Source organism: Photinus pyralis, unplaced genomic scaffold (genome assembly GCF_008802855.1).
Source record: "Photinus pyralis isolate 1611_PpyrPB1 unplaced genomic scaffold, Ppyr1.3 Ppyr1.4_LG1, whole genome shotgun sequence".
In the NCBI taxonomy this organism is placed as follows: domain Eukaryota; kingdom Metazoa; phylum Arthropoda; class Insecta; order Coleoptera; family Lampyridae; genus Photinus; species Photinus pyralis.
In genome coordinates, this window is record NW_022170249.1 from 34,911,616 (window position 1) to 34,925,109 (window position 13,494).

Sequence of the window (13,494 nt, forward strand, 5' to 3'; positions counted from 1 at the left end):
CAACATTATACAACCAGTCGGCATTCTAAAATAACGTCGGGTCTTTCTTAATCCGATAAAAATGCATTACAACATGACGATGCGATGTCTTCTCAAAGTTGCGCAACTTGCTGTACTTCCATAGTAACTAACTGCTGTTAATTTAGTTCATCTTGTCTAAATTGAAATTATTGTACTCTAAATGAGATTTAAAATGTCTATCGCAATCGTCTCTTCCTTCCTTTAAGTAGTGTGAGAATTTAACGCATTCGACCTGAAGCAATAGTTGATATACTTCCATCCCCAATTTCGCTGCCGCCAATAAATACGGCAAGGCGACATTATTCCATTGTTTTGTGAAGATTAGGAAAGTTACAAATTAAAAGCCTCGAAAAATAACACCGGCTTTCATTATACTGTAATTATAACGTTAACACAATTTTTTCTACTCCATTGCGAATTTACATTAGCGTTACTTCACATTGGTTTTATTGCATTGTAAGATTACGCACTGCTTCATTGTACTTCGGTTACAAACGGTACTAAAATTAGTTTAAGAAGAAAGTGTAGTACGTCAAAAGATTAGGGATCAGAAAATCCTAGTTGATATTTAATTTTGTGTGCTCTCTCTCACTCGCGCAGATTTTTGAAGACGTTTTGCAATATTCCTCTATTGGAAGCAAACGGTAACAAGCGATCGATATCAGATAATTACAACAGAACAGGTCGTAAAAATGTAACGTAAATGTCGAGCACAATGTCCAGTATTCGTTTAGTTAATTACGAAACTACCCTTTCTTGTTATAAAAGATGCCGATGGAGAAAACCTATAACAATCGTAAACTATGATGTAACGATACGTATTTCGCACAATATCCTGTTAAATTGAGAACGATCTGACAATATCGTTACGTATCTCGGGGGAAGCAGCAAAAGGATATTTCGCATTATAGAGCAGAATCTTCTCAATTAGAGCTCAGACGCCGCAAATCAACACTCAAAAAAATATCGACAGTTAAAGTAAACAAATATATTTGTTAACCAACAGTTTACTTAAACGTTAGTACAGTTAAATAGAATTTAGTTTAATTCTATAAATTTGGTTTGTTTCATTTACCAATAAAACATTGTCATATTAATTCTGTACAATCTACCCGAAATGTAGTCATTTCTGTTTCAAAAATTGTTAAATAACAATTACTTTATATTTTTACAAATGGTTATTGTAGTTCAACAACATATTCTGTTAAAATGTTGTGATAATTGTCAAATTATTTGGTGAAAATTGTGAAGTAACAGCCATGTTGTAAACCTCTACAATTGTTTGTGGTAATGTAACAACGAATTTGATAAATCGTTTTACATCAATAGTTGTATTATTTAGAAACCATAGTCACTTTACCACGTCATAAGTAAATTCTAACTACGAAATTGTTCATCAACAATATAAAATGAAATATAAACGGCGACTTTGTTTGAGTTAACGTTGCAGTTCGTTTCATAGTAACTGCATAATCGTGATAAATTCGCGAAGATCGCATTACGCATTGTATGTAGCTAATGTAACCCAGCATTTTCATTTTGAATGCTCGTCAGTCATACGGTACGCTATGGAAAATATTGGAAGTGTATTTGGTACATTGTACAACATTGATAATAATTCTAGTTCTAACATCGACACTTTGACATTGTTTGATGAGGGTGCTAATGTTAATGGGAGTGCGGGTGAAGAAGGCGACTTATTCAATTTATTACAAAGCTGGGGGTTCTCAAGCCTTTGCCAGGAGTTTTTAGGTAAGTATTTTTATCATTATTTATGAATGTATTCACCACCTTGGAATGTACATATTACAGTTATTTCTCTTTTTCTTACACACAAAACAAATTCGCGATGGAACGCAACGTTGTTTAATCATTTTGTTAAAGAATTATATTATTTTAAACAGTTAAAACAATTGTTCCACATGGAACTTCATTATTTTGGGAAATTATTGTTACAGATCAGGATATAACCATTGAACGCCTAAAACTGCTAACTGAAGCGGATTTGAATGAACTATTTAAAGAGAAAAAATTAGGTATAAAAGTAGAGTTTCGGCATCGCCTTACCAGATGGAAAATTGAAAACGTAAGTTTTGTAAATGTCAACATTTATGTGTACAAACTATTTGTTAATAGAACATACCCAACGATTTTCCTTGTAACTCAAATAGTTACACAAATTTATGGATAAATACTGACACTGACGCAGCCAACTCGTCATCTGAATCATCGGTGGAATCTACATTTGGCAGAACTTTTGTATGATTTGCTCATGTAGTGTTATATCATATAATTTACATAACATTTGCAGCAATTGGAGAATGCCCTAAAGAATTTCCCTAATGGTAACTATGTGTTCTTAGTATTCGAGAAAAATAAAAAACTCAATGACGCAGCTCGTAAAATAATGGTAGATGCTATTACAGCGTGGCATATTGAAAATAATGTAAAACTGAGAAGAGAAGGATTCGAAAGGATATCCGAAGAAATAGAGCAAAGATTTCATGATGATAAGGTATTTTGTACTATTTGGTGTGGTACTAACATTATCAAATAATTCATTTTAGTTTATCTACTATAAGAAAAGGGGACTAAAACAAATTCCATCGGGACGATTGTATGACAAATATTACAATCACACAAAACGCCTCAAAAAAATTGGTTTAATCCAACAATCTCCAATCACTCCTCGAACAAGTACTGTCGCAAACATCGAAAATATTGGTGTAATTGATGATCAGAATATAACGGACGATGGTATGTAGTTAGATACAGGTGTAATACAATTACTTGAAAACTTATATTTTATGGCACTAGAAATTTTGAATTTAACTGCTTGGCTTCGGATAAATAATTCCCCTTGGACGGACGTTCAAGAAAATTGGCGAAAGACTTTTACAAGGAGAAGAAGTGAGATTTTGAAAGAAACAGAAGAAACACGAATTACGTCTATTTTAGCGAACTGGCCTCTTTTAAAAAATTCTCATGGCTTCAATTTGGTATGTTTTTTTTATTATTATAATTACATACAGTATACTTACTACCTCCTGCTTAACAGTAGGTTGTAATTATTATTATATATAAATTTACTCCACTTTTTAGATTGAACAAGATTTTTTTTCGATATACCAGGACAAAACTTATGGACTAATAAGGAATTGGATATATTTTAAAAATAAAATCATTCCAATTTATAACACTAAAATTAAAGACAAGCAAAATTTAACGTTAATGAAATATTTAAATAGTCTAAATCACACTGAAGGTAATTTCCTAATCTTGTTTATTACAATAATGTAACAAATTGTCTTTCAGAAATTATTGACGTAATTGTAGCACTGCTTCTTCATGCTGTGTTACCGCCCACAATAAAGCATGTAAAGAAAAATCAACAGAACAAGAAATTGATCATTAAAGCAACCATAAAAGACTCACAAAATTCGATCTTTCTGCACACGCGGACCATTAATGACTTTGACAACAAAATCGAAGAATTAAAATCAACTCTACTAGAAAGAGGAGAAACACTTCAACCTATAATAGTAGCAGTAGGTGACGATTTAATACATATTAATAGTTATTATGTTTTCTATGATGATATAAAGTATAAATTTGATAATTGTTTAGCCGCTCTTGATTCGTGTTTTAAAATATTTCATGTGTTAAATTTGAAGTATCCAAGATGTGGTCAAAATACGTGGATCTTTATCCAAAAATATTTTTTTGATATTCACTTGCCGGAAGATAATCCGTGCTCAAATTTACTTTGTTTGCTTAACGATTTAAAAAATTAATTTTTATTTTACTATTAACATGCCTCAGTGTTACAAATGTAAGCAAAACGCAGGGAGTGTTTCTAATCAATTTGATGGAGTGGATGAACTTATCAAACATTTTAAACTTTTTCATAGTTTTACACCGTATGGCAACTTTTACTGCCTTGACTGTTGTCATACTTATCAATCTTTAAAAGCATTCAAAAGACACTTTAAAGGTAATAATAAATCATGTATAAATAAATCGTCAGATACAATAAATCGATTAGAAAAATCATATAGTCAACATGAAAATAACACGGATTCTTCTGTAGGTAACTCGGAAAGAGAAAATGTTCGATATGACTTAGCATCAGCTTTAAAGAACATTGAAGCCACTGCTTTAATATTTGTTACTAAACTTTACAGTAAATCAAATTATGCCCGAAAAGATGTCGACCAACTTATTAACGACATTACTAACAATTTGTTGGGTACGATTATTACTGAACTGAGTAACATTTTTAATACGACGAATAATAATAATGGTGAAATAGATAAACTTCTGGCTTTCTGCCTGGATCCGTTTTGCAATTTTAATACTTATCACAAGTACACAAAAAGTCTTCAAAATCGGGACCTCTATCGAGAACCAAAAATTTTTGAAACCAATAATGAAGTTGATCATATAATTCTCAATAGTACACCCTGTTTAGATTCTAAATCAAGCAAAGGCGCTTTAATGCCACTACAGTTTCAATTTCAAAAATTTTTTGAGTTGCCAAACGTATTGAAAGACACTATTGAAAACATGACAAACCTTGCACAAAAATCTACAATACATAATATAATAAATGGAGAAATTTGGAAACAAAAAAAGGCAAAATTTGAAAATAAGACTTTGATTCCATACATTCTGTATTTTGATGATTTTGAAATAAATAATGCGCTTGGTTCACATGCTGGCAGTCAGTCAATTGCTGCATTTTATTACAGTTTCCCAACACTACCACAGCACCATGTTTCATCATTAGAAAATATTTTTACAGCTCTGTTATTTAAATCTACTGATAAGTGTTACGGAAACGATGCAACCCTGAATTTACTAATTAAAGAAATACAGTTACTAGAAAAAGATGGCTTAATGGTACATGGTCATCAGATTCATTATATTTTGATGGCTATTGTTGGAGACAATTTGGGGCTGAATTCCATATTAGGGTTTACGAAAAGTTTCAGCGCTAATTTTCCATGCAGATTTTGTAAGTGTAATCAAAGTGAAATTAAATCCGACTGTCAAGAAAATCTTTCAAAATTTAGAACCATTGAAAATTATCAACAAGATATTTCGAATGAAATTGAAGTAAAAAATAGGGCTAAACAGAGTGGTATACGGGAAATTTCAATTTTCAATACCATTGATTCATTCCATGTCGTGAATAACTATGCCGTCGACATAATGCATGACCTCTTTGAAGGAGTCTGTCATTATGATGTATGCCAAATTCTAACCCACCTGATTGAAAAGGATCATCTATTTTCACTAAAAATATTGAATAGTCGAAAACAACTATTTAATTATGGTAAAACAGAAATTGGAAACATTTCCCCTCCTATAAAAATAAATCATTTAACTAACTTAAAGCTGCATATGTCGGCCAGGGAGATGTGGACATTTTGTCACTTCCTTCCTCTTATCATCGGTGATTTAGTTCCCATTAATAACAAATACTGGAAATTATTACGTCTTTTATTAGAAATGATTGATTTAATATTAATGACCGAATTTAATGACACAGATTTAAAATTAATGACATTGAAAATTGAACAACACCATCTGCAGTATGTGAAACTGTTTGGAAATACCCTAAAACCAAAATTTCATTTCCTTCTGCATTATCCAACAATTATAAAAAAAATAGGTCCTCTCAAGTATATCTGGTGTTTCCGTTTTGAATCAAAACACCGCGAGCTAAAAATGTACACAAATAATACGAATTCCCGTAAAAATATCCCTTATACCATTGGCATTAAATGTTCTTTAAAATTTTCTTATCGTTTGTTAAATAATAATGGTTTCAAGAATATTATAGCATATAATTCAAAATCCACTAAACAGCAAAATCTCCGGGATCAATTTTATTATAAAAATCTCAATTTAGATGCAGTCAATATTATAGGCGATGATATTATGACATTTAAAAAAGACATCATATATAAAGGAACTCAATATGCTATTGACTATTACTTGTTAACAAAAAAACTGCAGTTATATAGAATTGTGGATATTGTTCTTACAAGTAACGAAAATATATACTTCGTATGTTCACAGTACAAACTTGGAAATTTTTGCAATCATTTTCAATCATATTTGTTACCTACTACAGAATCCACTGACACTTTTTTTATGTTTTCTCCTTCTCATTTTGATTATTATTCACCACTTCACACTTATATGTCGCCAAATGGTAAAACCTATGTTCGGCCAAAATATTTTTAACACAACAAGAGCTCTTTAGTTCCTAATCATATTTAGCATTTATAATGAAGTGTATTTATGTTAATTTACATACTAATCTTATATTTAAGTATTCTATTTACCACAGTGGTAACTGTTTATTTGTATTTTGTATTTTCTGTGTACTTATAATGATTATTCCAAAATAAAGAGCAATTATTCTAGAAAAGTTTTTTTTGTAATCAGACAGACGGACAAAAAATGCATGGTCAAAGCAACTGCTAACTTTGTTATAATAGACCATTTAGTCAGTTAATTAACTAAAGTATAGTTGAAACACAGTGTCATCGTTACACAACTACAAAATTGTTGAAAAAACGAGAACATTGTTAATGAACCCAAATATTAGTTCCTCAAGCACTTTTTACAGTATACCTACAAATGTTCTTGTCAAGTACCAGTATAATTGGTACGATAACTTTGTTTGCAGTCATTTCAACAGTCAATATGATAACAGTATGTTAACCATTTTGAAGCAGTAAAATATACCAAAGTAGATGTATGACGCCTTTTTATATGCTCTTTTTGGTTAATTTTACCTCTCTTTTTCTTTGAGTGAAAGCAAAATTACACAAACAAGTAAGGTGGCTATGAAACAGAAGCATTAATGGCAACTTTTCTTGAGATGTTTGTGAAATATTAGAATTTCAGTTACTTTTTAATGTTAATTAGTGTTTTACAAAAATATTACACTCATAATTTTTAAATATAAAGGAAAGTTCCGGAAATAGTAAGAAGACTTAAATGTGCATAAATTTTTAAAAAATGTTCCGCGCCACTTTACTTACCATAGAGCAGGGTTGTAACAGATATTTATTTGGGTATCTAATTCAAATACAGATGCATTAAAAAAATTATATCTAGATACATTTTTAGATACTTTTGTCTCAGTGTATCTAGATACAGATACAGATACTTTGTATTTTGTATCTAGGTAACATATACCTAGTGGAAAAAAAGAAGTCTAGAGGGTCCTGGAATTAAATTTAAAACAAAATAAAAAAGCTCGTACTAGGAAGCTAAAAAGTTGTTGACAGTCTTACATCTTTTATGTCTAATGTGGTCTGCCAAAATTTTAACGAAATAAAAATAACCGTTTTGCCAAAAAAAAATATTTTAGCTTTTTGTTTTTGACACTTTTTTCACAGTTTTTTTGTCATAAAACCTGACAGAAGGTCTTACGAAGAATTTATTAAAATAAATTATTTAAAAAAAATTTGATGCCGTCATTTTAAAAATCCGACCCGAACATAGGCAATTAACATGGGAAAAATGTTTTTTGTAGATTGTGCTCCCCATGTTAACTTAAACGGCTTATAATGACACGTGACACCAATCGAAAGAAAGATGGTTTTCTCATCTAATGACATACGAATTCATTTTCGGTTGAAATTTCCCACTATTTCATCAAAAATTTGGAAATAAATGCAATTACCAAAATCATGTAAGCTATGACTATTAGTAATACAAAAAGTAGATTCAAATGTTATTCAATTCTTTAGAAAATTTCCATTTGAGTCATGGCTTAACATGATTTGCTAATTGCTAATTTTGTTGAATTTTTTATGAAATTATGAGAAATACACGTGAAAATGAACAAATTCGCATTTCATTAGATGAGAAAAAATCTTCTTTCGATTGCATGGGGTCATCATAAACCCTCGAAAGTCGGAAGTTAACCTACATGTGGAGCAGTTGAGCAACAATCTCCAAAAAACACTTAAATTGTTTAACATGTTAATTGTTTATGTTCGGTTTTGAAATATTCACCAGGTATGTGCCTGAATTCAAAATTTAAGCGCCGGCGTGGTTTAGTTTCTCTGGAAAATATAGATTCGAAAAACGGTCAAATTTTGAGAAGAAAAGGTTATAATAGTGAAATGGGTAAAGTTAAGGGTATGCTATGTTACATAAAAAAATGAAAAAGTGCTCTACAGTACTTTTCAATTTCTAAATAAAATATGGGGTGTTCCATTTGAAAAAATACGGATGTTTGATACGCTAGTGAAATACAGCACGCCAGTAGTGACCAGAAATATTTTAGAAACATTTTTTCCCGATATCTTTTATGGTAAAGGCATTACGATCCGAGGGGGATGTTACACCCTGTATAAAGTACCTACATATTATACAAAGGGTAGTTGCTTACTTTACAACTTACAAGCAAAAACATGCAATGAATTTGTGGAATTCGTAACTGTGATTTGACATTCCAGCCCGATAAATGTGCGTAATATTCGCAACGTGGCGGAAATGGGCCACTTTCATTTTTTTATTTATGTGATAAATCAATGCGGAACATAAAAAACACCAGTATACAAAATTTCACAATCCTAAACACAAAAACTTTTAAATTATTTAAAGATAAGTTTTTCGCGCGCTTGGAAATCATTTTTTATTATACCTGAATCACAATCTCCGTTTTAAACACTCAAATGCGTGCGAAAATAGTATATTAAAGAACAAGTTTCATAAGTAGCTGTTTTATCGCACGTGTCCAGTCTGGAAAACGAGCCGCGTAGCGGCGAGTTTTCCAAAGGACAAGTGCGATAAAACGGCTTATGAAACGAGTTATTTATACTACTTTTTCTATTTCGCGTGATTTCTATTGTAAAAAACTAAAAATAGTTCAACATTCTGTACTACTTCACATTAGTTGTAAATGTTAAGTTGGTAGCACTGGTTCGCTTTTTCAAATTGAAAATTTTGAAGTTTCAATTTTTGCGCAGATATAGCGAATTGCCATTTGGTACTGTAATTTTTGTGAAATAGAAATGGAAGAGCAGCACGAAATCATAACTTGCACGCCACCTGAATTGCGGGAAATAGCAAACAGTACCGTAGATAATTTGCTTCCGCAGAAATCGAAACTAAAATATGAAAAGGAATCCCTTAAATTTGACCAGTGGTGTAAAGAAAATAAAGCCCAACACATTTCGGAGAATGTTTTATTAGCATATTTTGAATTACAAACTCATTTGAAAAAGCCATCGTCATTATGGTCAATGTACTCGATGCTACGATCCTACCTAAATGTGCATAAAAATGTAGATATATCAAGATACGTCAAGTTACAAGCACTGCTAAAAAGATTTTCGCAAGGCTATGAGCCAAAAAAATCAAAAATTTTAGATTTAGAGCAAATTAATCGATTTATTCAGGAGGCTGACGACAAGCATTATTTAGATACAAAAGTAAGTAGAATTTTTTGTTCTAGTGGGTAGGTACTAGCTACAGGAGAATCTTGTTTGTATTCTCGTTGTAGGTTATTTTAATAATGGGCTACAGTGGGGCATGCAGACGCGAGGAGCTGACTAATATGGCACTGGGCGACATCCAATATAAAAATGATATTGTTGTCGGTGCCTAAAACAAAAACAAATGTAATGAGACAGTTTGTCATCACCGAGAAATTGTGGATTGATATTATAAAAAAATATAGCAGCATACGCCCAGTTAATACTTGCCATCAACGATTCTTTGTAACATACCGTAGTGGTCGCTGCATTACTACTTCGATCGGAATCAATACAATGGGCAAGACGCCACGAAAGATTGCAGAGTTTCTACAATTAGCCAATCCGGCACAATACACTGGGCACTGTTTCCGGCGTTCAAGTGTCTCACATTTAGCTAACAGCGGTAGTGACTTGGTCACCATTAAACGACATGGCGGGTGGAAGTCCTCCGCGGTTGCCGAAGGATATATTGAAACGTAGGTTCAACGAAAAGTGGAAGTTGCAGGAACTCTTGCCCAAGCAAGTAAATCATCCTCATCATTACATGGGATTCTTGCACAAGGATGTACATCAACACATGTAGAAAGTGCCGTTCCCAGTGCTATAGTTGAAGGAAATATAAATAGTGCCGAACACAACATCATAACCCACAATTTACCTGGTATCAAAGTCAATACACATGATGGAGCTGTTACCGTCAAAGTGTACAATAATTGTACATTTACTTACGCAGATAAGGACGAAATCTAAGTTTGTTGTATTTACTTTATTATGATTAAAGCTTTCGTTGTGCAATTTTAGTTAGAAAAGTTTGGTTATGTTATGTACACATTAGGAATCATTGAGTTAGAAAACTAATGGAGGCAATATAATGGTAGAGGGGGTAAGAATTTTTGTAGACGGAAGTTGCCCTTAGACCATATAGTACTATATGGTCTAAGAAGTTGCCACAGATAGAGGCCACTCGCCTGGATAAGTTCCCGTGAAGGTACATTTTGGCCGACATTATTTGACATATGAAAACGCGGGTCCTGTCACTGTCAGTTTTCCACCAAATTCAAATTTTATAAAATTTGCCATTTTAAAGTACCTAATAATTTCGGATCGGTTTGTGCTCTGGTTTATATAAATAACTAACTGCCGCATAGTGTTTTTATCACACGCAATTTTGTGAATTGAGAATGATTAGCTGCGTATCATGCAAAATTTCTTATAAAGGGAAGAAACAGGGCATTTCCTTTCATCGGTAAGACATGTCATTTATCATGTTGTAGGCGAGGTTGTAGGTACCTACTTTATGTTTCTTACATTGAATAAAATAGTATATTAAGTATGGAGAACGGTAAGGGATTTTTACCGTTCGAAGACAATTGTTTGGAGGAGGAGCGAAGCGACGACTCCAATTATTGTCTGAGAACGGTAACCCTTAACGTTCGACGTGCTTATAACATTTTTTGCGCGATCGAAATTAAAATTATCCAACCAATATAACCACGCACTAAGAAATTAACGAGCAGAATAAATCGAAATGATCGAAGTGGTCTGGTGTACATCACTAGGCAACCAGTTTAAATGTCAAAATTGAAATTAATAATTTCATAAAAATGTGCATGTGTCTGATGTAGTTTACTAGCTTTGCACTTCCTTTAGGACTTTATGAGCGTCTTGCTATAGGAAACAACGGCACAAATTTTACGTTTAATGTACCTAATAATAATTAAAGATTAAATGTAATGTAAGACTGTTGATTTTTAAAAAGGCGTCGGTAAGTATTTTTGCTGTTCTGTTTTTAGATCGGTAAGTAATTTTGGCGTCGTCGTAATCATAGCAACTGGTAAATTCTACGTACTGTCATGGAAACACCTATGGTAAATAGTCAGAAATGACCGATCGCGCAAAAACACTATTTATTCAATGGTTTCTTAGTTTTCCAAACGAACCAGTACTTCGAGCAAAATGGTTACCTAACATTTGTAAATTTACTTTTGTGCTCACAACGCTTCACTGACTGTGATTTCGACCAAAGGTTGCACAGGAAAATGTTCATAAAATATCTCGTCAAATATGCAGTAAGTAGGTACTATCAAAACTTGTAATGAACTTGAGATCAACCAATCAATTGTAGCTATTGATCAACACAGTGAATTTAATGGGAGTTGTAGTGGCTATAGTAAACTGGCCTTAATTATACTAATGGAACACATTGATGTATATTTAGATTTGTAATCAATGATTATATTAAACCTGCATATATACTTACTTTCCCATCCTTGTCTATTTTGTTTACTTTACCACGAGCATGTATTTTACTCCTTCTATACGTTTTTTTTGTATTATTCCTATTAGTGCAAAGAAAATTATATCTCTACGCCACTGAAGTGAGACGCTAATGATAACGGAAGTGGTGTGGTACTTTAATCACAGTTAGAGGCCACTTTTGGCTCCCGTGGTCTACGTCTGGCCGGCATTTGGTTCCCTCCCAAACTCAATGTTAGGAATAAAAACCATCGACTATTAGCATTTGCAATGTTACCAACAGTTGAAAACAAAATCTATGCGGTGCGTTAATGGCTAGAACGATACGCGATTGCGTGCGGTAATGGAGCTATAAACAACGCAAAATAGAAAAAGGGCCTTTAAAACACACGTGCTTTAAAGTTGCTAAGTAACGATACTTCAAGTATGACTTTTGAAACTGTCATCTGGATGAAATAGGTCGCTTTCTGTAAATGCAGAACATTTCTTTGGCTTTTGTACCTATCCTTTGGTTGAAGCTTTCACAAACGCGCGTAATTTAGGGTATGCTTCCAAATCTGTTCCACTTTTTAATCGCAGCATTGTTTGAATGCACCAAAATATAGAAGATTTAAATACTGTAATAACCCAGTAAAACACCACTATTTGAAAATACGCTTTTTATTTCAACTCCAACAAACACATCTAACTCATAGACAGTTCCATGACAGTTCTCTATCTCATGACAAACGCCTACTCTTCTTTCTCGTTCCGATCCGCATCCACTGCGGGTCTCCACATTCCTCCCTTTCTTTCCAATCTGAGTGTATTCACTACCTTCGGGATTTCAGATGGCTCGAGGGACGTGCTACCTTCTGTGTTATCGAACCGTCCTCCAAATCCTGTAAACGTTTCGAATTGTTGGATGTCTCCGGGCCCGCGGCAGGCTGCTGAAAAGATGTATCTAAGATTTATCTTAACGTGGCTGACGTGTCGTCGAATAACGCGCCCTGCTCCCTCCAGAACCAACTCATTTCCGGACCGTTGTTGAACTTTTTAAGTGTCCTTACTAAAAGTCGGAATCAGTTGATGGGGAACGACAACATTCTTGACTAAAGCTGGATCTCCAACATTTATGTCAATTTCTCGCGCGCCCTTTGTCCGGTCTTCCAGGTCCTTTCCTTTTTGTTTATTTAGCAGGTTTCGATCATAGGCTTCTTCATCCGTCTCCGTCAGCTCACTGTATAAATCGTAGATAGTTGGGATTTTGTCTCTAATATTTCTGCCGTAGAGAAGCTCCGACGGGGATTTATTTACCTGTGGTAGTACTATGCGATGCCGTATTATATGTACATCAGAGTAAATTCCTGCAGTTCAGCTTTGTAGTCTTTTCCTGCAGTATGGCTTATTTTCAATAGTTTTAAGATTGATCGGTTTAGATTTTCCACTTCCCCATTGGCCTGCGGCCAATAAGGTGTTGTGTGAATAAACTCAATATTGCTTCCCTCACAAAACAAGTGAAATTCCTTTCTTGCGAACTGGGGCCCGTTGTCAGCTCGTATCGAATTCGGTATTCCAAGTCGAGAAAACATTTCCTGTAGATGCGCGATAATGGTGGCTGCCGAAGGAGACTTGAGAAATTTGATCTCTTGGTAGTGCGAAAAATAATCGATCACGACCAGTATCTTTTCAGATATAGGACCAGCCTTCATCAAATCGATAGCAA

At 33.4% G+C, this 13,494-nt stretch overlaps 2 protein-coding genes across 2 annotated transcripts; both read left to right on the plus strand.

The window, feature by feature from the left end:
• Positions 1-1,480: 1,480 nt before the first annotated feature.
• LOC116158747 lies at positions 1,481-6,458 on the plus strand. The gene is made up of 9 exons (XM_031471578.1): positions 1,481-1,582; positions 1,646-1,773; positions 1,980-2,107; positions 2,158-2,280; positions 2,333-2,536; positions 2,589-2,778; positions 2,839-3,020; positions 3,124-3,286; positions 3,337-6,458. Exons 5-9 carry the CDS (start codon positions 2,429-2,431, stop codon positions 3,813-3,815), a joined length of 1,122 nt encoding a protein of 373 aa, XP_031327438.1. The 5' UTR covers positions 1,481-1,582; positions 1,646-1,773; positions 1,980-2,107; positions 2,158-2,280; positions 2,333-2,428; the 3' UTR covers positions 3,816-6,458.
• A 2,499-nt stretch (positions 6,459-8,957) lies between these two features.
• On the plus strand, positions 8,958-9,664 carry LOC116160041. The gene is made up of 2 exons (XM_031473166.1): positions 8,958-9,488; positions 9,560-9,664. Exons 1-2 carry the CDS (start codon positions 9,069-9,071, stop codon positions 9,662-9,664), a joined length of 525 nt encoding a protein of 174 aa, XP_031329026.1. The 5' UTR covers positions 8,958-9,068.
• Positions 9,665-13,494: the final 3,830 nt, after the last annotated feature.